This window comes from Taudactylus pleione, unplaced genomic scaffold, assembly GCF_031769625.1.
Source record: "Taudactylus pleione unplaced genomic scaffold, aTauple2 ptg000916l, whole genome shotgun sequence".
In the NCBI taxonomy this organism is placed as follows: Eukaryota; Metazoa; Chordata; class Amphibia; order Anura; family Myobatrachidae; genus Taudactylus; species Taudactylus pleione.
The window spans coordinates 2684070-2711532 of NW_028285317.1; the positions used below are offsets into that span (position 1 = coordinate 2684070).

Consider the following 27463-nt stretch of genomic DNA (forward strand, 5'->3'; position numbering starts at 1 on the left):
GATGTTGAGTGACAGCACGCCCCCTTTGGTGGGCGGGCCGGGGGGGTGGCTGCCCAGACGGAGGCGTACCCATGGGAACGCCTACCGTCTGGGGCCGGCCCCACTGACATCACAAGTGATGTCAGTGGGAGTGTTAGAGCCGAAAGCACCCTGGGGCTTGCGGCAACGAGACCCTACCACAAGGGTCTCGTTGCAAGCCCGATGGTCTTGACCATCGTGACCATCTTCCTGGCCGCTCGCTATAGCTGTGGGTGGTCACAAAACAAGAAGGACGGCCCTGGTTCAGAGCGAGCGCTCTGTCAGAGCGTCCGGCTCTGAATCAGGCCCAGTGACCACAGCTTGAACTGTTTATAGGGATCTCTGGTGCTCATTCAGACCCGCTTGCTAGATGCGTTCGCTCGCACGATGCATATGCAAATTGTGTACACAGGGCGATCGCACGGCAAGGCATTAGCACGCCCACTATGTCTTAGAGTGAGATTGCAATTTGTATGCAGACACCCACCGGCCTGTCTTAAGATGCCCACTTGCGTCCTCTCCAGGAAGTGTATGCAAACATCGGTACATCGGATGTGATCGCAGCGCTTGAGTTTGACCATACCCTGCCGCAAGTACTGCGATCACTTCAGTGTAAAAACCAGCCAGGTGACGTGTACAATGACGCTCCCTCTAAATTATGTACGCCTCTAAAATGCAGTTAGGATGCTCAGGCACGCTTACATTCGCACATCCACTCCCCGATTATTAATGGCCAGCCCCTGTCACCACCCACAACGGCTTCCCCTGTCACTCACTCTGCTGGGCAGTCTATGCGCAGTGAAAGCATTCTGATCTTTCGCAGTGGTTCGCGCACTGCAATGCATGCGCAGATTGCAAACCATCGGCTGGCTGCGTGCCAACCCATCTAGCGAGCGGATCTGAATCAGGTCCTTTGTCTCTGGGTCCATTTTTTGGTGGGAGCTGAACTGTTTGTGTAGCATTTAGTATGGTCAGCATGTGAAACAAACGCTTGTGGTTACAGACAGTACAGTTCCTATAGCAATAAGGTAATCTTTATGATTGTATCCGTGTGAGCTACGCCCACCCTATAATGGTTGGAACTGAATACCTTTGCGTGAATCTGGACAGCAGTGGCAATAACGTTGTAGCTGGGCATGTACCCCTAAGGGAATAGGAATTGAGACTTTTCCATTTAATGTTCACTATTTAATGTTCATTTAATGAGCTATTTTTTCACATGGGGGGAAAAAACCCACAAAGCTTGATAAAATAAGTAGTTTAATTTATAATTATGTCAGTACACTTTGTGACTTGTGCTTGGCACATGCAAACTCATTAAGGTCCCTCCATTCTCTGCACCTAGAACATTCAATAGTTGTATTGGGCAGTGTTCAATTGTTTTCGCGGTCCGGATCTCCAGTCTAAAGTGACGGGAGATCGCGGGGCACTATTCGACTGTTTTTCGCGCTGATCGCGTCCAAAGTGATCGGGTTTAGCCGTGTAAATCGGCTGGGCGCGATCGCGAAAAGTGCAGTTTGGGCGCACAAACAGGTCACTTTTCGCCCATTTCAGGTCACACCCCCCTGGGGCTGCGAGCTGAAATGGAGCGTTGGCCGCTGATCGCGCTCAACAGGATCACCAATTGAATAGCTCCGTCGGGCGCCGTTGGGGGCTGGAAACAATTGAATTCCGCCCTTTGTTGCTATGCGTTACAGAAGGCAGACCAAAGCTCATAGGCGTGCATTGTCAGATTCTACTATTTATTTTTTTTATTTTTTTTTTAATATACTTTCAAAGTAGATGCTGATGCCTACTTGGAAAGTATAAAATTATATTCTTGGGTCATATATTGAAATTGTGTAGGGAAATCTGTCTTTGTATCTGGTAGATTTGCAGCCTGGAGTATAAAACTCTTGCGCCTATATTGAATATAGATGGATGGTGAAAAATGTTTTGAACCTTTAAAAAAAAAAAAAAAAAAAAAAAATAGATCCTGGTATATGTCAGATGTGGCATTAACAGTAAACTTCTTTACTGCAGTTTATGTTCCTTCAGAGTCACACAAAATAATCAGATAAGAGGTCTGAAGCTTTCAGGCTTTCCATTCTGTCAGCACCACTATTCTCAGTGTTGTGTTTTTTTTCTTCTCATTTTACATTCCCAAGTTATACTTCCACCAGGCTTCTAAATTGGCCCCAGTGTGTGTGGCTGTATATGGCGGTCAGGCCCTTACATTCCCAAGTTATACTTCCACCAGGCTTCTCAATTGGCCCCAATGTGTGTGGCTGTATATGGCGGTCAGGCCCTTACATTCCCAAGTTATACTTCCACCAGGCTTCTCAATTGGCCCCAATGTGTGGCTGTATATGGCGGTCAGGCCCTTACATTCCCAAGTTATACTTCCACCAGGCTTCTCAATTGGCCCCAATGTGTGTGGCTGTATATGGCGGTCAGGCCCTTACATTCCCAAGTTATACTTCCACCAGGCTTCTAAATTGGCCCCAATGTGTGTGGCTGTATATGGCGGCCAGGCCTTTACATTCGACCACCTTACTCCTGCAGCATGATTAGGCTTTTGAAGTACAAGTAACCATAGATTCCATATTGGAGTGAGGTGGTAGAGCACATATCTATACACGTTAGGACAGAGGTTCCCAAACTCTTATGGTGCATACACACGATCAGATTTTTCCTTCAGATATGAACGATAACGATTTTAAAATCGTTCAGTCGTTCATATCTGAAGGAAAATCGTTCATATCTGACATGCCTGAACGATGGACGATCAACGATGCGCGTTCCCGTTTGTCAGATAACGATATCTGACATCTGATGGGTTTGCAGTCAGACTTGGACGATTCCATTCATTTTAATGCAGTCAAAAATCGTTCAATCGTTCAAATCGTTCAAAACTTTGGTAAAATCGTTCAAATCGTTCAATCGTTCATCTGACAAATCTGACAACTCTGATGGAGCGTACACACGGTCAGATTTGTCAGACTTGTCAGATTTGTCAGATGAACGATTGAACGATTAAACGATCTGAACGATTTGAACGATTTTACCAAAGTTTTGAACGATTTGAACGATTGAACGATTTTTGACTGCATTAAAATGAATGGAATCGTCCAAGTCTGACTGCAAACCCATCAGATGTCAGATATCGTTATCTGACAAACGGGAACGCGCATCGTTGATCGTCCATCGTTCAGGCATGTCAGATATGAACGATTTTCCTTCAGATATGAACGACTGAACGATTTTTAAATCGTTATCGTTCATATCTGAAGGAAAAATCTGATCGTGTGTATGCACCACTACAGTCCAGGTTTTAGTGATATCCATTCTTGAGTCCAGATGGTTAAATCTAATTGACTGAGGTACTAATTAAGTCACCTGTGCTCAAGCATGGATAACCTTAAAACGTGGACTGTAATGGCAGAGTTTGGGAACCTCTGCGGTAGGACCTCATTCGTGGAGGTCCCCATATCTGCACTGGTGACTCCAGCACGCGGCTAACTATCTAGCTAGGTCAGAGGTTCCCAAACTCTGCCATTACAGTCTATGGGGGTGATTCAGTTCACCGGGAGTTGCATAGCGCCAGGAGGGAGCTCCTAGGGGCTTTTCAATTCACCACGATGTTTACTCTGACAGGAAGCAGTCAAGTCAGAAAATGCCAGTTCTCGCACCTTAACCTGGGTGTTTAGTCGCAAGAACCGCCATTCTCGGACTAAAGTGCCGGCAGCGAGGCTGTTAGCGACCCACTAAGCCGGAAAACAGCCTCGTGCCCGGCACTTTAGTCGGATTTCTCCTCGCACCCTCAGGATTGTAATGGCGGAGTTTGGGAACTTCTTGCTTTGTTCCAATACTTCAGAATTGGTGGAAGCAATATTGTGACTTTTAAGGCCCCCATACATCAGCAATTGATTGTGACAATTCTACAGTTTGCAATCGATTGTGTCTAAGAATCTGCAATGTATGGGCTTCACAGATCGCAACCAAAATGTGATTGGAATTGTTAAATCAGATTGTCCAACATGTTGGATTTCACAGATCGATTGGGGCTGTAGATTGCTAGTGTATGGACATGATCAGCAGATTTGCAGACCGTTACCAGTAAAATGATGGGCTTTTCAAGATTGGCAGATCTGTGTTTGCTGCAATCGATCTGCAAATCACTGAAAAAGATCTCTAGTGTATGGGTGCAGATTGCTAGATTGTGAAATCCTAAAATCGGGCAATAAATCTTCAAATTGTTCAATTGTGGTTTTCAGACTGCTGATGTATGGGGGCCTTACGTCATTGCACAGGATAGGCAAGTGTCCAGAAAATCACTTTAAGGGGGAGATATGTCAATTAAGAGAGATAAAGTACTAATCAATCAGTATCTAAAGGTGCCCATACATCTGACAGGTTTTTCTGTGATCCTGCGACGCAATCGGAAATGCCGGGTGGAAACGCCGGCCGGCCAATATCGATGCTCAGAGATCCGTCGCAGAATCGCTGAAATATTACATGTTAAATGTCCCCGATTTGACGATCGCGATAATTTTTTTTATCGCGATCGTCAAATTGGGAAAATCCAACATGTTGGATTTCTGCGATGCCGGCTTGCAGCATCGCGGGATCGTGGCAATCCATCGCTGATGGATGGGCCCCATTACAGTCAATTTTTAAACACAGCCTGCAAAATGACAATTACTAGCTGATTGCTTGGTCTCCATCTCTCCAAGGTTAGGATACATATCCCCCACAGTCTTTGAAATGACAGAAGCTGACTGGTAGCTTTGGGGAACTAATACACTTTGGGCCTGATTCAGACCCGGACGCTAAGTTGCGCTCGCTCTGAGTGATGGTCGCCCGTCTGCAAATGCGTATAAGTCGCAGTGCGCGTGCACAAACTAGTAGGTGTGATCGGATTTTGCTCGCTCGCCCTGAAAAGACTGCCCAGTGGAAGGAGTGACAGATTGCGCCGTTTGTGGGTGGTAACAGGGGAAGGTGCTTGTGAACGGGGGAGTGGTGCTGTGAACGCAGGCGTGTCTGGGCGTCAGAACGGAGTTTAATGGGTGTGCATAATTAGCAAAGTAGCATCATTGAACACGTCACTTGGTTGTTTTTTACCCTGAACTGCTCGCAGTGCTTGCGGGAGGGCAAGGTCTACCTCAAGCGCTGCGAGCAGCACAGACGGCTCTCGATGTTACCGATTAATCCTTCAAATACCGGAGATGACGTGTGTTGTGAGTGGCAAGTGGGCGTCTTTATACACTAGCGAGCGCTTATTGCCGGGGCTCGCTAAGACATAGAGGGCGTCCTTACGAGACACAGTGCGAGTGCTTAATTTAAATATCCGGCCCCTTTTTGCCAGCGAGTGGCTGCAATTTACGAGCGGGTCTGAATCAGGCCCTTTATCTCTCTCCAAGGCTTGATACATCTTTCCCTTAACCACTTAAATGACAATTCCCCACCCCCCCCCCCCCCCCTAAAACCGGTCAGAAATTTTTTTTTTTTTGTTAATAAAGTTTATAAAGTATTTTTAAAAATATATTTAAATATTTTTTGGAAAAATATGCCTAGGACGGGATCTCGCACTCCTTCGTTCCGTAGGCCCCAATTGTAAACTTACCTCCCATCCCCCATTCTCAATAGACCCCCCAGTGGTCATGGCTCCTATTAACTGTAACCCACCACACTCCCTTAGTAGTAAATTAGACACACCTGTAAAACCCAACCACACCCTGTGTAAAAAGACCCTGTTAATCCCCCCCCTCCTCCTCTGTGACCAGTGTAATTTTCTTTTAAACCCCCACCACTGATAATAGATTTCCCCTGGGGCAATTACCCCTCCCCTTCCATACATGCAGAATATAGAGGACCGTGTGTCCGGGAGGACTGATTATTCATTGGGAGGGGTGTACTAGAGGGTCTGCATGGTGTCCCGACGACGTTTTTACCTTTCCCCTGGTCAGTGGGGTGCTTGAAATAAAAATTGATTTTCCTCTGACAGTTGTCGGGGAGTTTGGAATTGAACTGCAAAAAATTGAGGAGATGACTTTTACCAGAGAGCTACGTCCCCGCGAAGAGCATTGAATTCCACCCAGTGTTTTCAATATTCCTGTGTATGCTGCATTATAATATCAAAGCCTGAGTATTACAGCACTAAAGAGCATCGCTGAAATACCCAATGTGTTTATATTTTACCATATTTGCCCAGCATGTTATCTATCCCCCATTCAGAGTAATGCTGGGTACACAATAGACGATATGTCATCCGATCCGGCGGATCAGAGCGACATATCGGGCACATCGTCTAGTGTGCACCCAGCCTGACCTTGTATAGGAAAGTGGGACTTCTTTAACTTACGTCACTGGGGCAGTTTGGAAGCCAGAGCTGGTGTGATCGGCTTGCGCCATCCTAAGCAACAGAAATGCTCTGCGTTAGGGCAATTAACAGCAAGCGTAACTGGCATACCCTGCTTATCATTTGAGTTTTTTTTCCCTCTCAATCTTTCTTTTATTCCACACTGAAAGCAGTGGTGGTGACTGTGGCTTCTGTGATAGAGAAGTGAAAATATGTAATGAAACTTTACTGATCCTTTCAGCTGTCAGTTTCCATTTTGGTGTTTGCTTGTACTCAAAAGAAAAAAAAAAAGGTTTATGGATTGGGTCCTATGACAAAAGTATCTTCCAATAATTCTATCTCTTTTACGAACGATGCATCGAGGTATAGACTTTGCAGCAAACCTCAGCAGCCAATCAGCAGTTAGCTTTTATCTGTCTGGTGCAAGATGGACAATGGGAGCATTGAGTTTTTATAGTTGCTAAGTGCAATTTTTACTGTTAAGTGCAATGTTAGGAAACGATCTCTTGCCTGCAATGTTAGGAAACGATCTCTTGCCTGCAATGTTAGGAAACGATCTCTTGCCTGCAATATTAGGAAACGATCTCTTGCCTGCAATGTTAGGAAACGATCTCTTGCCTGCAATGTTAGGAAATGATTTCTTGCCTGCAATGTTGGGAAATGATCTCTTGCCTGCAATGTTGGTAAATGATCTCTTGCCTGCAATGTTGGTAAATGATCTCTTGCCTGCAATGTTGGGAAATGATCTCTTGCCTGCAATGTTGGGAAATGATCTCTTGCCTGCAATGTTGGGAAATGATCTCTTGCCTGCAATGTTGGGAAATGGTCTCTTGCCTGCAATTTTGGGAAATGGTCTCTTGCCTGCAATGTTGGGAAATGGTCTCTTGCCTGCAATGTTAGGAAATGATCTCTTGCCTGCAATGTTAGGAAATGGTCTCTTGCCTGCAATGTTAGGAAACGGTCTCTTGCCTGCAATGTTAGGAAATGGTCTCTTGCCTGCAATGTTAGGAAACGGTCTCTTGCCTGCAATGTTAGGAAACGGTCTCTTGCCTGCAATGTTAGGAAACGGTCTCTTGCCTGCAATGTTAGGAAACGGTCTCTTGCCTGCAATGTTAGGAAATGGTCTCTTGCCTGCAATGTTAGGAAACGGTCTCTTGCCTGCAATGTTAGGAAACGGTCTCTTGCCTGCAATGTTAGGAAACGGTCTCTTGCCTGCAATGTTAGGAAACGGTCTCTTGCCTGCAATGTTAGGAAACGATCTCTTGCCTGCAGTGTTAGGAAATGGTCTCTTGCCTGCAATGTTAGGAAATGGTCTCTTGCCTGCAATGTTAGGAAACGGTCTCTTGCCTGCAATGTTAGGAAATGGTCTCTTGCCTGCAATGTTAGGAAACGGTCTCTTGCCTGCAATGTTAGGAAACGATCTCTTGCCTGCAGTGTTAGGAAATGGTCTCTTGCCTGCAATGTTAGGAAATGGTCTCTTGCCTGCAATGTTAGGAAACGGTCTCTTGCCTGCAATGTTAGGAAACGGTCTCTTGCCTGCAATGTTAGGAAACGGTCTCTTGCCTGCAATGTTAGGAAACGGTCTCTTGCCTGCAATGTTAGGAAACGGTCTCTTGCCTGCAATGTTAGGAAACGGTCTCTTGCCTGCAATGTTAGGAAACGGTCTCTTGCCTGCAATGTTAGGAAACGGTCTCTTGCCTGCAATGTTAGGAAACGATCTCTTGCCTTCAATGTTAAGAAATGATCTCTTGCCTGCAATGGTGGGTACACACTAAACGTTGTGCTCACCATGCGATATCGGGAGCGATTTCCCTTGTACTCTCCCCGCCAGCTCCCCGGCACTTCAGGACATGATATGGTGCTTAAAATGTTCCAATCTGTCCAACGATCTATCGTGCATCCTTAACGATTTCCAGTGCATCATGTAAGAGATTGGCAGATCTTGCCTGCTGTAGGCAAGATCTGAAGATGCAACGGACGACCCGTGAGTAAGTACATCGCCATCGTTATGGTGAGTGGACACTCACGATTTGCACATATTTTACATGATTTGACGTCCTGATGCGTCGAAATCGGGCAAATCGTGTAAAATATCATCTAGTGTGTAGGCACCTTTTATAAGCCATTTGGGTTTTTTCTTTCTTTTTTTTTTTAACCCACAGTAACCCAGAATAGTTTTTGTATAAAGGCTGGTCTTTAGTATTAAAGCTGTACTGCCTATTAGATGATGCTATCCAGCTATTTAGCCTGACCCTCAAACAATCTCTGTAGTTACCATATGCTCATAGTAGCATATTGAACACCTCTAGTTGTTTTTACATTATTTACACATGAAACTAGTAATGTTTAATTTATCAGGATGTAGGTGTGAGTAGCCTCTGAGTGTGCACTTGCTTTACAAATACTAAAATCACTTTTTTTTTCTACATATAAGAAATAAATATGTTTAAAGATTTTAATTTTTTTTTTAAAAAGGAAGAAAATAAAAATCTATTAGGGCAATTCAATTGTTTTTTAAGGCGCTCTAATTAATGGGTGCCCAATGTTGCAACTAAATAGTTTTTGGGCGCCCATTATTTATTGTGCTTGTCGTGCCTAATTAGGCCGCACCTAGCCGTGTAAAACTGCTATACCTGTCTAAAGTCCTGGTTAGGGCGCCCACACTGCACTACAAATCAGGAATACACAGCTGTGTACTACATTATATATGACTACAGTATGGGACTATTATGCTGGTATACTGTAATAACAGTCCTATCCATAAAGTTCTCTTTGTACAATGACACAGGTCCTGTAGGTCCTGTTTTATTTAAATTTTGTAGAAAAGTAAGGAGAAAAAAAAGGAGGGATTTTTGTATTGATTTTAATTACCGAACTTTAGGCATGGCCATGGAAGTCGGCATATCGACTACATAGCTCATTGTGTACGCATGTTTGCACGCTCCCACGGTCGCTAGTGACGGTCGCCAGGTCTGATGAGCTGCACATCAAACCTAGAGATATCGCGAACGGCCAGTTCATTGTTAATGAATGAAGTAACGGTGATCGTCGTTTATTAAAGTCGTCCACACAATCACTGTTGACGGGCACTCGTTCCGATGTCAGAATGAATACCCGGCGCTCCAGTCTAAGTACTTTGCTTTACAACTTTGTACTTTAGAGACAATTTTATTTATTGTGTATAAGCGTCAAAGTGTCACCCTAGTGTGCCTTTCATTAGAAAGGAAGTATTCCAATGTGGCCCATTTATCATTACTGGTACATGTTACATTTCTGGTGTATTTATGGGGGTGGTTCAGTCTATTGTGGACTCTTCATAATCCATAATTAATTTGAACATCAGAATGAAAAGATCATCCTAGGTTACGCTGTAAAGGTGCGTATACACTACATGAGAGTGGAACGACTGCATGATTACAACATTGTAATCGCGTAATCGTTCTCCATCCTGTGCAGTGGGTAATGTGCCCACACTGTATGATATGTCGTTCAGTGCAGGCACCCTCCCTCATCCCCGAACATGCAAAACCTGTCGATAGCGGCAGATTGACTGGTATGTTCAGGTGATGATAGATGTCAAAATCGACCAGCGGGAGCGCGCATCGCTGGTCCTTTTCAATATTTGAATGAACGATTAATGAGTAGCGTTCCCGCTAGGCTGTTTTAGCGGGGCGCGGCGCCCTGCCCTCTTTCTGGAAGGCAAAAAGCGCCCTGCCCTCCAGAAGGAGAGCAAAAAGCGCCCTGCCCTTACTACCTGCGGGAACCGTCTTCACCCGCGGGTCCTGCGGGTGAAGAAATGTGCGGTTACCCGGTCACCGCCGGAGAATAGACGCCGGGCGCATGCGCCCAGCATCTATTCTCCCTGTCTGCAAGGCTTGGGGGCTGCCCGGCGTGTCCGTAAGTGCCGGGCACGCCCCCAAGAGTGGCGAAAAGGGGACGCGTCTTATAGACACGCCCCCTTTTTGATGACCACGCCCCCTTGGTCGCGCGCGAGATTTAGGCGCGCGCACGGACATGCCCTTTCTAGCTCCGGCACCCTGCCTCGTGCCGGAGCTAGAGGGAACACTACATGAGCGATTGAACGCTAACGATGTCGTAATAATTCAATCGCTCATATTAATCGCCTAGTGGATACGTGGCTTAAGATTTGCAGCCTCGTCACTTCTATTCCCAGTAAGGCGCACTCCCTGATATTAGTGCTAACAAATGCACGCACAGGACAGGACATAGCTAGGCCTCTGCATTTGGACTTTTCTTTTTATTTTACTTCTTGAAAGCGAGCATCTACTATTATTGCTTATTATTAATTGATTTTGCAGCAACTTTTGCTTGAACTGTGGGTTAATACCTGTATAATGATATGCAATAACCGTAAATATCATCTTCTATTCTTGTCACTGTACGTTACGTAGATGGGGAGGAGAGCTCTGTGTAATCAGGGGATGATGGACGTAATTATAGGCCTTCAGTCATGAGATAACAACGTACTTTGCTGTGCAATTAAGTGAGGGGTGTAGTTTCTTGGAAATATTCAAGTAGAATGTATGGGAATGTTATTTCGCATTGAGAACCTTCATCGTAAACACGTTTTGCCTAAACTGATCGGAATATGCTGCGTGCTCCTTTGTTTTAGTATTCAATGTTGGTCGCAATAAAGCACAACGGTCTTCAGCTGTAATACAAAACAGTAACATGCTTGGGATAAACACAGGTCTGCCCTGATACTACACCAATACCAGTGAGAGATAATTGTGCAGCTGAGATTCTAATGCCTCTTCTTCCCCCCTACTGTACTCCCCCCCCCATCTGCGCTCTTGAGGTGAACAATGAAATCAGCCTTCCACAAATGTTGCCAACCAGCTAAGAGCCTCAATAACCTGACTGTATGGAGTGTGTGGTATCCAGTCTGCCAGTTGATGTTCAGAAGGTCATCATGGACTTTAGGTTGTCAACTATTATATCGTTATATCGACATTAAAAAGAAAAAAATCTCGACATGGTTAAAATGTCGACGTGCTCAAAATGTCGCCATTTAACATGTTGAAACCAGAATTCTTTTGCTTAATGTTAGGGTTAGGCTAAAATAAGTAAATAACTCTATGTCAACATCCGGTGGCGACATTATGAACATGTCAACATATTAATTGTTGACCTAAAGTCTCTGTCGGCATTCGAAGGAGTTTATTTATTAAGCAGTGAAAAACTTAGTGAAGTGGACCAGTGGAGAAGTTGCCCATGGCAACCAATCAGCTCCTACCTATTATTTTATAGATTGTACTTAATAAATGTTACTTCAAAGCTGATTGGTGGCCATGGGCTACTTCTCCACTGGTCCGCTTCATTAAGCTTTTCACTGCTTGTAAATAAACCCCTAAGAATGTTCTTTTCATACCATACCCGCAGCCATAGCTTGTAAGTGTTCCCAGCTGCGTCACACTGTACATACCAGCAAGGCTACTCGATGTGGCTGGGCTTAGCCTTAAAGAGTATTAAACCCCTCAGAACAGGCTATTGCTGTTCACTATTGCACCAGTTGGCTTCAACTCCCCTAGCCAGGGCACAATTGGCCTGTATGATCTCTTTGTCCAGGATTATTACTGCAATAAGTAAAATAGGCAGGCTAGATAGACCATTTGCGCTTTATCTTCCGTCATCAGACTGTTTCTATAACTTTTAAAAGCAACACGTGAGCATCGCAGCACAGACTGTGTAATGGTTAGCGTTACTGCCTCACAGCACTGATAGTGTTCACTCTAGCTCCGGCGGCAGGCAGGGTGCCGGAGCTAGAGAGGGCAACTTTGTGCACGTGCGCCCGAAAAAGAGGGTGTGGCCATGAAGAGAGGGCGTGTCTATAAGACGCGTCCCCTTTTCGTCATACTTGGGGGCGTGCCCGGCACTTACGGACACGCCGGGCGGACCCCAAGCGCTGCAGACAGTGAGAATAGAATGATCAACTGAGCAAATTTGTATGGTGCAGGCTTTTGTTTGGTGAGTGATAGTTCAGAGGGCGAAATGACTTTATTTTATTTGCTTAATCGCTTGTAGATGTGTAACGTAAACTAATACTGGCTGTGCACAGACCGGGCTCTGTTGAAGCACAGTAACAATGTTTTATGTTGAATTCCATTCAGAGTTATGTGTTCTCTTCACCAGGAAATGACACGTGTGGATACCTTGTATCAAGTGGCCGCTTCCTGGGTGAAAAAGTATGGCAGCCGTACAGCTGTATGATGCACAAGTATAAATCAAGGTATGGAAACGCTGACTTTTCTCCTCCAATATGAGCCCTTTAATGCTCCAGTCCCATGAAAAAAAGTGAGGAGTTTTTTTTTTTCTTAGCATAAATCACTGGCAGGCCATTATGGGAAGCAGCCTTTTTCCTCAATCTGTTTCTTCAGACTGTTATTAACAATTAATGATTATGCAGCCTTTGCACAGTGATATATACGACTACTATGTCCACCACAGTTACATGGCAAGTGATCTACTTACCAGAGAGGCTTGGAAAAGCCCTTTGAGTTCTCTCTTCACTGTGACATCCTTTCCCTCCTTCCCCTCCCTTTGCCATCACATAGTAAGCTGAGAGCTGTGTCTGACAGCCATATTTGTTTTCCCTCCATAGAATGTTAAGTAAGAGATACTGATTAAATTATAATGTCCAAATTCTATTCAACATGCTGTATAAAGAAAAAGGAAAATACGTGGGACAGCTGCTTTAAAGACTTATATGCTACTTTTCTCATCTTTATGTATTTATTATTTGTAGACAACTTACAACATACAACACATCCTTTTGTTTTTCACCCACGTATCTGAAGGCTCCCGAGACTTTTATACCTCCCCTCTGATCTCTGTTCTTGTACCAACCTGCATTTGCTTCTCTTTTTGTTTTAAGACTAAGAGATAGTGGAAAGTTTGTTCACCACAGACACAGAATAAAAAGGGAAGGATTACATATAAAAAAAGAATAGTGTATCTCTAGTCTAGACAGTTAAACGGGCCTAAAAAAGTTTTGTTACGGAATGTGTCCTTTTTCGTACACAAAGCAAATTTGCCTATTGCAAACACTGGTGCCCTTTGTTACTGGTATTGGTTAGCACCTTAACCCTAATGCTGGGTACAAACTGGCAGATATATTGGCCGATCAATTGATCGCCCATTATATTTGGTGCCCGTCGGGCGTTGTTCAGACAGATCGCGTTGGCTGTGCTGCACAGCCGATGAGCAGATATTTTTGCAGATATATCTGTCTTATCGGCCAGTGTGTACGGGCGATCAGCCGACCGCCCGTACACATGCAGTTGCGGTACCCGCGGCTGTCTGGAAGATGATGGTCGTTCAGTGTATATGAATGACCATCATCTACAGCTATATCTTTGCAGTGTGTACCCACCTTTAGGGGGAGATTTATCAAACCTTCTAAAAAGGAAAAGTGAAGCAACCAGACAGATTGTAGATATTATTTCCTAGACTGTACTAGGTAAATGATAGAATCTGATTGGTTGCTATAGATAACACCTCCTCTTCTTTTTAGAAGGTTTAAAGGGGGAGTAGATAATTAGCCCACAGTGTAATGTCGACCAGAAAAATGCCGACGCGGTAGTAATGTTAGGTGGGAATTTAATTGTGTTTTTGGGCACCCATCTGAGCAATTCAATTGTTATGCTAATCGGGCGCAATTATTTCTGCTCACATTCTCCAGAGGCGGCGAGCAGAAATATGCGAAAACGCCGGCTTTTCGCCAGCGTGCCTAATAGTTTAGATGGGTTTAGTCGCATTTGGGCGCAACATGTGCGAAAAGTAATGGGCGCCCTCTTACTCATGCCCGATTGGCACAGCTATTGAATATCACCCCGTCACTTTAGAAGGGAGATCGGGCGCGCAATAACAATTGAATTCCAGCGTTATAAATTTAACTCTGTTGGTATTATAACTTTAAACATGATGGTAAAGGATGTCAGCATTCCCTGGTCGACATTCTGACTGTCGATAAATCATACCAAACCCCTTTTAAGCAGGGCACAATTTTGCTGTGTTAGCCTCAATTTATACAAGGAAGTGCATGATGTGCACACAAATCGGTGTTCAGAAAGCTTTACAATGAGATGAGAGAACTCCATCGTCCTCTCAAAACTCACTTATGTCATTGTGTCATGAGTCCAAGTGCGACAGTATTTTAGGAGAAAAATATTAAAAGTTCCAGAATGGACAGACGTGAGAACCTCAGAATGGGGTATGAACTTGTGCAGGCCTGGCCAACATGTGGCTCTCCAGCTGTTGTGAAACTACAAGTCCCATCATGCCCTGCAACAGTTTTAGCATTCCCTAATGGCAAAACTGTAGCAGGGCATGCTGGGACTTGTAGTTTCACAACATCTGGAGAGCCACAGGTTGGCCAGGCCTGAACTAGTATATGCACTTGAAGCATAAATACACACATTTTCATATTAAGGAATGTCCCCCCCCCCCCCCCCCCACACACACACAGTCTTTAAATCTTGTTGTATCCTCTAAGTCACCAAAGCATTTTTTCTTGTAACAGTCGCCAAAGAAAAAGCTCTATAGTCACCTGTAACTGCCAAAGTAAAGAAGACACTTTACAAATGTTTTGCATGTGGCAGAGGCTGTTCAGCTAACTGCTGAGTCACAAAGCACAGCTGCTCCCACGGTGACGTTTACATGGAAATCCACAGGTAAAATGTCACCCCCAAGGGGAGAATAGGAGCAGGCGCGCCTTCTCTTGTATTCTGACGTGCAGGCATGAGTTCAAAATACAAGGGAAAATTTACAGTAAAAATCAATCTACAGATGTGTCCTTGCTGATCTAGCCTCAATATGGCATACAGCGCGATATGCCTGCGCCGGAGTGGGCCGCCAGGTCCCATGCAGCTCTGCTAGCATCGGGCGTCCAGGACGTGCTGATTAATTTGATATGCGACACTTGTATATCTGTGTGCAACTGAGAATAGAAATGGCACTTGGCGTGGAAAACAGCTGCTTCCCCTGCATCGTAGCACTTCTCATGCTGATTTAGAGACTCAGACGCACACAGATATACAAGTGTCACATACTGTATCAAATTAATCGGCACAGTCTCGTGGCGCTTCCTAGTCACATCGCAATGCGACTTAGACACATATTCATCAAAAAAGACGTCCGGTGCTAGCAGAGGCTCGCGCCACGAGGGGCTGTTTTGATACGATTCCAGCAAAGATGAGCGAGGACACATCTGTAGAGCAGGGATTCTCAAGTACACATGGGTCCACATACATCTAGCCTCCTGGCGCGTTAAGCAGCCCTTCTAGTCACGCCATGCCGTGTTGTGACTCAGCATCGAGCTTCTTTTTGTGCGTCTTTTTACTTTCAAATGTGTCTTATTTGCACAACGATGCGAATAGATAGCACAAGCAGCTTCTGCTGATTAGAATGATATGCAGCATGCCTATGTTCTGTGAGCGAGTGCGGGTGTATCTGCATGCTAAACACTACGTTAGTGTTACAGCCGCTGACACTGTAACGTAGCATTTCGCATGCAGATACACCCGCACTCGCTCACAGAACATAGGCATGCTGCATATCATTCTAATCAGCAGAAGCTGCTTGTGCTATCTATTCGCATCGTTGTGCAAATAAGACACATTTGAAAGTAAAAAGACGCACGAACAGACGCACCAATAGGCCACTATTTGTGGACTTCTTTAATAATGCACATTTGTGCTAATCTGTTTTGCTGGTTCAGTAATTAGCCCATCTGCTTCCACAGGCAGAAATCCTTAAAACATGACCTGTTGGGAAAAACTGCTGATCTAGGCTGTATGCATGTAGTGTTATCAAGTGTAGTACATCAGGACTTTCAGAGAGGTATAATACAGTCAGAGCATAATCTAATTGTTACACCGTAAAAAACACAGGCAGTAGCAAACGGAAACAGTGGTCCGACATATCCTGCCTCAAGGTTCCGGGTGTGCTTTCCTAGGTGTTTAATAGCTGATATGATTGGTGGAGGTCTTACCTTTAAAAGCCTGTGTGCAGGTGAGTCTCAAACCAGGCAGCATGTCTTATGTTTAACACTAATGTGCTAGTAATTGCCCTGCTTACATACAGTTCTGAGTAATAAAGTAGGACTGACCAGTTGGGGAAAGACTTTGGCGCAGTTGGTCAGCTTAACAAATGTTGTAACAATTGAAACTAACATTCCCTGTTTATAAAGTACAGAGAATACAGCTTGGAGTGTCTCTGACGTAAATGTTGACTGCAGAGCTTCTATGGTTTTTATTTAAACAATGTGACCACATAGAACCCAAATATAGGAGGGGAGAGTGCAGTGGATTAATGCTGATAGATGTGTGAATGTGTAGATATATGGATATGTTGGTATTTTAAGTGGAAGTAGTCTTCTCAGAAAGCGCACGCAATGATTATCTGTGAAAGCTTTTTAGTGCATGCCTAACTTGTAATTAGATTGTGACAGGTCCACTTATATCTGACAGGTCTCTGCATGCTTCTTAATGTTTTCTTTCTTAATAAATCTACTTTAGACTCTTAATTTAGAAATAGCTGAGGTCAATATAGTAGTATCCAGAGCATGTTATATTTAGCTCTTTCCTTAATCCTAAAGTTCTCCTAAAAGTATTACCAGATAGAGGTTGCTCTTAGAAAGAAGGTTCCTGGTATGGGGTGAGTTGCACCATTTTAATGCTTGTGTCTTTTATCATTGGAGACATTAATATTGGACAGCACTTCTATTTTGGTCTATGAAACTTTATTTATGGTTTGTTTTAATTTTTCTTTATATATGTAGTGAAACCAGAAGCTGCCTTAAAAACCAACGTGTTACGTTTGTAGGAGATTCCCGGATACGCCAGTTGTTCTACGCGTTTGTAAGGATTATTGACCCACAGTCCAAAGGAGGAGGGATCAAGGTAACTAATAAACCACTGCGGTATTTCCCCACGTGCCGTAAAGCCAAGCAATTAACTTTCTAAGATCCGGGATTATTTGAGACTATCGAGTAATAAGGCAGAGAAAGGCGTTACTATTAGAACCTGTTTTAAAAAAATATATATTTTTAACATGTAAAATTATTGGATTCAGGATCTACCAAGGATCCTACACACTTCAAAGGCAGCCATTTTGTGGGCTGAACCAGTAATCATGAGAATGGAGCCTGTCAGGCAGGAATCGGTGATATCATCAATGCACTCAGCACAAGCAGCCATTTTGTGGGCTGAACCTGTAATCTTGAGAATGCAGCCTGTCAGGCAGGAATCGGTGATATCATCACGGCCCTCAGCACAGGCAGCCATTTTGTGGGCTGAACCAGTAATCATGAGAATGCAGGCAGGAATCGGTGATCTCATCACGGCACTTAAGACAGGCAGCCATTTTGTGGGCTGAACTAGTAATCATGAGAATGCAGGCGGTCAGGCAGGAATCTGTGATATCATTCATAACGGCACTCAGCACAGGCAGCCATTTTGTGGGCTGAATCAGTAATCATGAGAATGCAGCCTGTCAGGCAGGAATTGGTGATATCATTCATAACGGCACTCAGCACAGGCAGCCATTTTGTGGGCTGAAATATTCAAATCGGGGGCTGCCGATTCACCATAAAGCAGTGACATCACTGATGCATGAAAGCCATTTATCCTGGTGCACATATAGGCCCTGATTCAGAGGTGCACGTGGTGTCGATGCCACGCACAAGCGGGCGATGTTTTCAGTGTGAGCATGCGTCCCGATGGTTACTGCTGGAAGCCGTGGAACCAATTTGGATGTGAGAGCTGGGGATTTCAGTGGCTGATCCTAGGAGGTATCATGGGGTTGGCTAGCCAGACGCAGTGGTGCTGACATCGGCAGCCATGTTCAGATGGAGATTCTGCACCTCCATAAGGAGAGATTCTGCACCTCAATAGGGCTGGTGTAATCTCCGATGGTGTGACCAATGGTGCATCTTATTATGCACAGGGGAGGATTAACTGTGCAGCTAGGAGGGTCTCAGTAGGATGACCATCGGTCGCGGCAGTAGTATAAAGATGTAGTGGCGCTGCGGCATAGACGCAGTTACGGCTGCTATAGCGTGCATCTCTGAATCAGGCCCATAGTCTGCTGTCCTGTGAAAATTGGTTCAGTCAACAAAATGGCTGCCCACGCTATGTGCAGCTAACAGGTGCATTTGAAGGCGAACACCGATGTTTCCAAAGATAAAAAAGTTGATTGTATATACAAAAAGCTTCATGTAGCATCCACATATGAATATGCAAGATCCAGTAGTCTGTCTGGATGTTAAATAATCATTATCTGTCATATTACAAGCTGAGGCTGTCTGCCATATATACGCCCAGCCGTGTATTTGATTAGGTGAGACTGACTGACGTCTGATGCGCATAGGTAACATGTGACGTCCTCTCCATAATTCAAGCCTGGCCTCAAATATTTTGTTTTTCATCTTCTAAAACATTTGCCGTTGTACAGTATATTGTGGAACGGTTTATGTATGGACGATAACAGTACAATTGGAACCTTACTGGCCACCGGACAACACACATGGTGATATTAGGCCAATGGGCAGCCATCACCAGCGGAATCATGGCGCGCGTGTCCATCACTAGTGTGAACATTTGATCTAACCTGCATGTATTGACGTGGTGCTCATTTTGGAAGCCAGCGCTGTACTTTTGTGTATATTTGTATTAGCTATTCAGGAGTCCCACACTTCAGCTAATGTTTGCTGAATAAGTTATACTTAGAGATGTGTCCTCATACATCTAGCTTCAATACGCCCTGCAGTGCAACCTGCCTGACGTGAGTGAGCCGCTAGGTTCTGTGCTGCTCCACCAGCATCTGGCTGCTTTATTTTATTTTTTTTTACCAAAAATGCGCCTAAGTTGCAATGCGATGCGACTAGGAAGCACCAGCAGATTCTACTGATTCATTTGATATGTGACACCTGTATATCTGTGTGCAACTGAGTCTGTATATGGGAGACTGTGCTGAGTAATGTGATATGTGACACCTGTATATCTGTGTGCAACTGAGTCTGTATATGGGAGACTGTGCTGAGTAATGTGATATGTGACACCTGTATATCTGTGTGCTCCTGAGTCTGTATATATGGGAGACTGTGCTGAGTAATGTGATATGTGACACCTGTATATCTGTGTGCTCCTGAGTCTGTATATATGGGAGACTGTGCTGAGTAATGTGATATGTGACACCTGTATATCTGTGTGCTCCTGAGTCTGTATATGGGAGACTGTGCTGAGTAATGTGATATGTGACACCTGTATTTCTACTTCAGGGTCCATAGGGTATCCACAGGATACCTTGGGGTATAGGTGTGACGTCAGTCATCGGGCACCATAGAGTTAAGCTTTCAGCCTCCCAGGATGCACTAGGTTCCCCCTCCTATACCCCGCCCCCGAGCCAAGGCACCTCAGTTTAGTTTGGTGCCTGGCCGGAGTCGGGTGCACCTGTTGGAGTGGGGGCTAAGAAGAGCCCCTGAAGTTTTCTGCATGCAGCTGTGGCTGCACATCTGGAAGTACAGCATGGACAGTCAGTCCTGACGTCCATGCTGTCTTCCCTACACCCCCACCGGTACCAGAACGCCGGTACCGATCCGGGGATGCTGGTGAGCATCTGGGGTCACAGCTAGCTGTGACCCCAGATGTTCCGGACCATGGCCGGAATCAAGGGGGACAGCAAGGTAAGCAGCGGGGTCCCGCGGTGGGTCCCCGCTGTTACATGGTCCAGAGTCCCCAGGCAGGGGGCTCCCTGGGGACTGGCTGCAGCGTGCAGCCAGGTATATAACCTGCGCTTCCACTACCCCCCTGGGACAGCGGACCGCAGCAGAGCGGTAGCGCTGCGGCGTCCTGGGGGTTAAATGCATGCCAGGGGAGCGCACCTTCCCTGTCTCACAGCCGGCGCCTCCCCCGCTGCACACAGCCCTCTCTGCAACACGCCGACTGGCCCTGTGGCAGTGCTCCTCCCCCAGGCCAGCCTCCTCTCTGCTCCTCGGCGGCCATCTTCAAGAATGCATGGTGACCGCTGCTGGAAGTCTGGACAGAGGCATCGTGGTCTGGGTCCCCCCGCATATCTCTCCTCCGCTGTGGTCAGGTCTGTGTATGCAGCGCTGTGTCCTACCAGACTCTGTGTCTGTGTAGTTGATTTATCAGCGCTGGTTAGTGCAGGAATTGATTTTCTTTGCATTGTATGTGACTGTGCTAGCGCTGCTGCCTGTACTTTTCTTCTCTGACTGTCAGCCTTATTACTGTCCCTGTGCTTTCTGCTAAAGCCCATGCGGTGCGGTGCTGCAGGGTGGTCTCTCGCCTTTTTAAAACAATTGGTGAGAGGGGTCACATACTTTCTAACATCATGTCTGAAAGTGACTTTCCTCTCCGGCTACAGTGTACTACGTGTAAAGTACCTTTAGCGGAGGGGGAGGGTAGCGCGGAGGGCCTCTGCCGGCAGTGTTTGTCAATGTCGCGGCCTATTACGGTTACAGCACCGGTACAGGAGCCGCCCTGGGCTTGTTTCGCTCAGGCGCTTACAACCTTAGTGGGCCAGTTAGCTCCGCAGCCCGCGTTTACACAGATGGGTTTGTCCCAGCAATCAGTGGTTTCGTCACCCATGCTGGGTTTCCCAAGACAATTGGTGGTACCCCGCAGTCTCCCTATTTCCCCTCTCCCGGTTTCTCAGGAGCCGGTGTGGGTTAACTCCCTGACGAGTTCTGTACAGCACTTGTCGGATGTGTTGCAGGAGGAGGCTGTGATGCGGCCGCATAAACGGCCGGTGGCGTCTCTGTCGGCTCCTTATGAGGATGACGAAGGGACGTCTGATGATGGGGAGATTCTGGATCCTTACGATCAGGAACCTCTCCATACTAAGGACGCAGACGCTAGGTCCAAGGTGTATATTCCTGGACTTATTCGGGCAGTCCGCACAGCCTTGGTGATTGAGGACGAAGTTCCCCCAGCGGCTAAATCCAAGTATGCCTTTTTTAAGGATGTGAAGGGTGACGCCACAGTCTTTCCTCTTTCGGGTCAGTTGGTGGACCATTTAGAGGAGGCGTGGAAACAGCCTGGCAAGCGATACCAGCCGCAGAGGCGCCTGGCGGTGGCTTATCTGTTCGCGAATAATTATTTTGCTAAGTGGGAATCCCCTCCACAGGTGGATTCTCATGTGACGCGTCTTGTCCGTAGTGCCACATTACCAATGCCATCCATGTCCTCCCTTAAGGATGCTACGGACCGCAAGGTGGAGATCTGCCTGAAGTCCGCTTATTCCCTTGCGTGGGGGGCAGCGCGGCCGGCTATGGCCATTTGCTGGGTTGCCAGAGCTATGGAGCGCTGGGCGGATTCGTTGGAGGCATCCTTCGATTCCGACTGTCCGGCTGAACAGGCGGAGTTGATTGTTAATCTCCGTGATTCGGCCACTTATATCAACGAGGCGGCCTTAGACATTAGTACCCTGGTGTCTCGAATTTCTTCAGCAGCGGTGGCTGCTCGTCGCACCTTGTGGTTGCGATCCTGGAAGGCGGACGCTGATTCCAAAAAGGGTTTGGAGGCGTTGCCCTTTAACGGAGAAGTTCTCTTCGGTCCAGATCTGGACAAGATTGTAGCCACACTGGCGGCAGCCAAATCGGCATGTCTCCTGTCGGCCGCTGTTCCTTCTGGTTCAGGACCATCGTCCTTTCGGTCTTATAGGGCCCAGGGCAGGCCCAAACCACAGTCTTTTCCCCGACAGGCTAGTCCCAAGAAATCGTCCAAGCCCCGGAAGCAGGCATGGAGTACCAGACGTCCGGCCCCTAAGCCAGATGACAAGCCTGCGGCCTGACGGTCCGGGCCTCCCTTTGGGGGATCCCAAAGTGGGAGGCCGCCTGCTGCAGTTCGCCCGGGGTTTGTCGGTCACCACGACAGAAACTTGGGTTCTCGAGGTGGTCTCCCACGGGTACGCCCTCTCTTTCCGGCACAGACCCCCGGCTCGATTTTTCACCACGGGTCTACCATCAGACCGGAAAAAGGCCACGGAGCTGCGGAAGGTCTTGCACACTATGCTCCAGGCTGGAGTTATAGTGCCTGTTCCATTCTCCCAGAGGGGCCAGGGTTTCTATTCCAATCTCTTTTTGATGCAGAAACCCAATGGGTCGTATCGTCCGATTCTCAACCTCAAAGCTCTCAACAAGTCTTTGCGGGTGCCGAAGTTTCGGATGGAGACCCTACGGTCCATCATTCTGGCGCTGGAACCTGGGGACTACATGGTGTCATTGGACATACAGGACGCTTACCTGCATGTCCCTATTCTTTTGCGCCATCAACAGTTCCTCAGGTTTGCAATCCGCAGCGACCACTTTCAGTTTCGGGCGTTGCCTTTTGGCCTGGCGACAGCACCGCGTGTGTTCACCAAGGTGATGGCGGTTATGGCGGCTTCTCTGCGGCTGCAGGGAGTCCGCATGTTGCCGTACTTGGACAACCTTTTATTAGTGGCAGGATCTCCGGAGCTCCTTCTGCGCAACTTGGACCTGACCATTGCGCTACTGCAACGGCACGGCTGGTTAATAAACTGGCAGAAGTCCACTCTAATCCCGTCTCGGCGGATTCTGCACCTCGGAGCCTTATTGGGCTCGGGACAGCAAAGAATCTTTGTGATGGGGGAAAAGATCTCTGCTTTACAGTCGAGGGTGCGCAGTTGTCTGCACAGCCGCCGGGTGTCTCTACACTCGGCAATGAGGTTACTGGGCTCCATGGTGTCGGTGTTCGACATGGTGGAATATGCCCAGTTTCACTCCAGACCTCTGCAGCACCTGATCCTTTCCAAGTGGAACGGGCTGCCTCAGTCTCTAAAATCCCAGACGATAGTGCTCACCCCGGAGGTTCGCCTGTCCCTTGCCTGGTGGTTGCAGATGACCCATCTCAACAAGGGTCGTCCGTTCTGGGTACCGAATTGGGTCCTGTTGACAACGGACGCCAGTCTTCGGGGCTGGGGAGCAGTTTCGGGTCCACACTTGTTCCAGGGCAGGTGGACTCCGACACAAGCGGAGCTTCCAATAAATATCTTGAAACTCCGTGCGGTCTTCAATGCCCTCCAGCAGGCATATCGGGTTCTCCAGGGTCGCCCAGTGCAGGTCCAGTTGGACAACGCTACCACCGTGGCCTACATAAACCGGCAAGGTGGAACCCGAAGTCGGGCGGCTCTCGTAGTGGTGTCTCGGATCCTGGTATGGGCGGAGCGCAATCTTCCGGCCATATCAGCTGTCTTCATCGCGGGAGTGCTAAACTGGGAGGCGGACTTTCTCAGTCGCCAGGACGTTCATCCGGTGGAATGGTCCCTGCACCCGGACGTTTTTCAACTGCTGGTGGACAGGTGGGGTCTTCCAGAGATCGACCTCATGGCGTCCCGGCACAACAACAAGTTGCCGGTGTACGGGTCTCGCACAAGAGACGAAAAGGCGTCTCTGGTGGATGCTCTGTCCGTCCGGTGGACGTTCCGGTTCGCTTATCTGTTTCCTCCGGTTTCCCTTCTTCCACGGGTAATCCGGAAATTCAAACAGGAAAGAGGGACGCTCCTGTTGATAGCTCCCGCGTGGCCCAGACGGCACTGGTTCTCAGACCTTCAGGGTCTGTCCGTGGACAGTCATCTGTGGTTGCCGCTACGACCGGACCTTCTGTCGCAGGGTCCTTGTCTTCACCCAGACCTGACTCGGCTGTCTTTGACGGCGTGTCTGTAACTGCACAGAAATAATCTCCTTATTCTGATTATGAAGTCCCTTCCTGGTGTTTGAATCAGAAAAACTGTGCCTTAGGAGTGATAGTTCCCTTCAAGAAGAGCAGTTTTAGATACTGGATAAATTGGTAAAACAAAAAATTGGTAAAAAAATAAAAAGCCTAGTTAATCGAGTGACTCAATAAATAGAGTTTTAGTGTAACTCATTGTCTGCCACCCATGGTGTGGAGGTGACACCTTAAGCACTAGTGAATCACACTGACTATATGAGTTACATCCCCGTATACATTTCAGCATTAACCTTCTTAACTCAACAGTTGCAGCAGCCTAAAGAAAACCAGTCATCCCTCAAACTCCTTGCTCATTGTTCTGTTTTGCCTTTAGCATATATTAGGGCCTGGCACACGGGCAGGTTTTACAGGCTCGGTCAGTGTAGCTCCAGGAAATCAGGTAAACAGAGTCAATGCTTGCTGAACTCCCATGGTTCTCATTTTTCATGCTGGTTTGTTGTTGTAGTTGATATTCTTCATTATACAACTGTATCTTCTATGCAGAAAGTTCACATAATATTAAGGTTGTCAGGATGTGGCCTTTTAACAACCTTTAACATTTTTAGTACAAGATAATGCAATCTCTATACATTATTATATTTTATTCTTAAGGACACAGGGGTTCCGCAGTGCCGCATATTGTGGAGAAACGGTGCAACATTGCAAAGTACAAGGGTCTTCACACAGAGTACAAGAACGTAACGTTACTGATGCACAGAATTAGTGGCCGCAGATTACGTAGCAACTCATAGAGAGGGCCCTGCTCGCAAGAGCTGACATTCTAAACAGTTTGTTGGGCGGCCAAAAAGGAAGAGTGGGGAGCAGAGCTGGGTAATAATTTATAATAAAATCATTAGGATCAGGCATCTAGGTAAATGCGTTCTGAAAATAGCAGCCATTGATCTGCTTTTGACTGAGCTTAACAGGCCCTGGTGAGCCGGGAAGGAACCCGACCATCCAGCCACTCCTACGACACGACTGACCATTAACATCTCTCCGGGTTCTGGAACTGAGAAACCAAGTCACATTGGCCTGATTCTGAGCCTTTTGGCACAGTCACCTGTGTGTGTCCTATGCTGTTGACGCCTGCAATGACCTAGAAACTGAGGGCCTGATTCAGAGCCAGACGCTATTTGCGGACGCTCGTTCTGAAAAAGGGGCTGGCTATTTAAATTGAGCGCTCGCTCTTTGCGGTCTGTAGATGCCTCTATGTCTGAACGAGCGAACGAAACATGCGCTCGCTATTTTTTAAAGACACCCCTTGGCCGCTCGCATCATACGTCATCTCCGCTATTTATTAGATTAATCGAGTACATCGAAAGGCGTTTGAACTGCTCGCTATCCTTGTGGTAGCATTTTCCTACCGCAATCATGTGAGCAGTTCAGGCTAAAAGACAACCAAGTGACGTTGTCGATGACGCTGCTTTGTTAATTATGCACACCCATTAAACGCCCGTTTTGACCGTTTGGCACGCCTGCGTTCGGATCTCCACTCCCCGTTTTCAAGCACCTTCCCCTGTTACCACCCACAAACTCCTTATCCTGTCACTCAAATTAGCAGGCATTCGCTATTTTGCGAGCACATGATTTCCGACCGCACTGACTGGTTGGCGCATGCGCATTACAACCCATACGCATGCGCAGATGTGCGAACATCGCTCGGAGCGATCGAGCGGCCGCTTACGTGCGGCTCCGAATCAGGCCCTGAGACTCCCACGTCTTGGGACAGTGCACCATCGGTTGGACCATCACAACTTGCACCAGCCCTATGGCAAGTGCAGTTTCTTGGTCTGAGAATGGCCTCCTGTGTGAGCGGTTCAGCATCTTTGGACACAGCCGCTTTCAGCGACACGCACGCATCGGCTTAGCTACCCTGTTGCCTCTTGCGTACGCCCACTAAAATCCGCTGACCACTGCGTCCAATTCCCTGCTGCGTCTCTGAGCTATAACAATTGGGACAAGTGCTGTGCAAATTGGACGCATGCGCAGACTTAAAACATCGGCCAACGGCGCTTGGCATCGACACTGCATCCGCCTCTAAATCAGGCCCTATGTGTACGCCCCATATAGTAATCTGTCGCCACCATTTACAGTATTATTATAGGGCCTGATGCTGAGACCGACGTAAATCTCCGATGGTAAATGATCTGTGCATGCATAGGAGCCGCACTGCGCATGTGCAGATCTAGTCCTGCAATGACTGACGCAGTTCCCCAAAGCCGCAGCATGATATGCTGTTGGCGTTTGGGGGGCGGCGACTGGGAGTGTTGCAGAAAACGGGGGCGTGCCGAAGACAGTGGCTGTGTCCTTGGATGCAGCTTCGCTGGCCCCCGGCAGCGTGATTGGCCAGACATCCTGAGTAACCTGAGGGAGTTAGATGAGCACGCAGTTAATCCGATGCTGCGTCTTTGGATACAGCAGCGAATCAGAAGCTGGCAGTGGGCATCACCTCGTGATTTTTGTCTATTTTAGCACAGCTGACTGGGGATGTTACTAACAGACAAATTAGCCAGAACAAGTCGCTAATGAGCGATTATTGAAAAAATAAATAAAAAATCCCCGGAGAGTCAACAGGATTCTGAACCCTCACAACTCTAATTGTATGGACTCCGATGGTTGCGATTGCCTAAGGCAGGAGTGCTCGACATGCGGCCCTCCAGCTACTGTGGAACTGCACTTCCCAGCATGCCCTGATAGTTTTAGCAACCCTAGTAGCAATATTGTGGCACGGCAAGCTGGGATGTGCAGTTCCACAGCAACTGGGGGGAGGGGTGGGGACTAAGGTGTTTATTTTAGAGCTGACACAACCAATTGTTGAAAACAAAGAAGTTGGTCAACAGAACCAGCACCTCAGGGTGACTTTTATCTACCCCTCTAATCATAGAGATACAGCTTGCAGAAAAAAGAGATAATATTGTCACATGTTGGTCTTTGATGGAAAACATATACGCTAATATCCATTTTTATCCTGGCAGCACGAGGACATTCATTACAAAGAGGCAACAGACAACGTCCTGGTGGTAAGTTCATGAGAAATTTCATTTCATTTCTCAGAAGAATTGCTATTTTTAAATATCTTCCGCTGCTTTAGGGGATTTCCGTATTTCTCTGGTAATATGGTCACAGAAACCATTTAACAATATTCAGCGGTCTTCCTCCAAGACTCTTGCAGACAGATTGCAGAATAAATTGATTCTGTCTGTGGCAAAACTTATTAGGGGGTTCCAATCAATAGTTCTACAGTTAAAAAAGAGACAGTGTCTAGATAGACAGTCGAAAGGACAGGGACAAAAGGTCGACAGGTACACAAGGTCGACACACAAAAGGTTAACGT

The 27463-nt window shown here is 46.8% G+C and overlaps 1 protein-coding gene across 1 annotated transcript in view; it reads left to right on the plus strand.

The window, feature by feature from the left end:
- The window catches only part of CASD1 (CAS1 domain sialic acid O acetyltransferase 1), a 76139-nt gene that overhangs the window by 6634 nt on the left and 42042 nt on the right, over nt 1-27463 (plus strand). The window contains exons 3-5 of the mRNA XM_088459615.1: nt 12512-12608; nt 17160-17280; nt 27105-27149. Of these exons, the coding sequence (XP_088315741.1) occupies nt 12512-12608; nt 17160-17280; nt 27105-27149 (263 nt within the window). The remainder of the gene's footprint in view (nt 1-12511; nt 12609-17159; nt 17281-27104; nt 27150-27463) is intronic.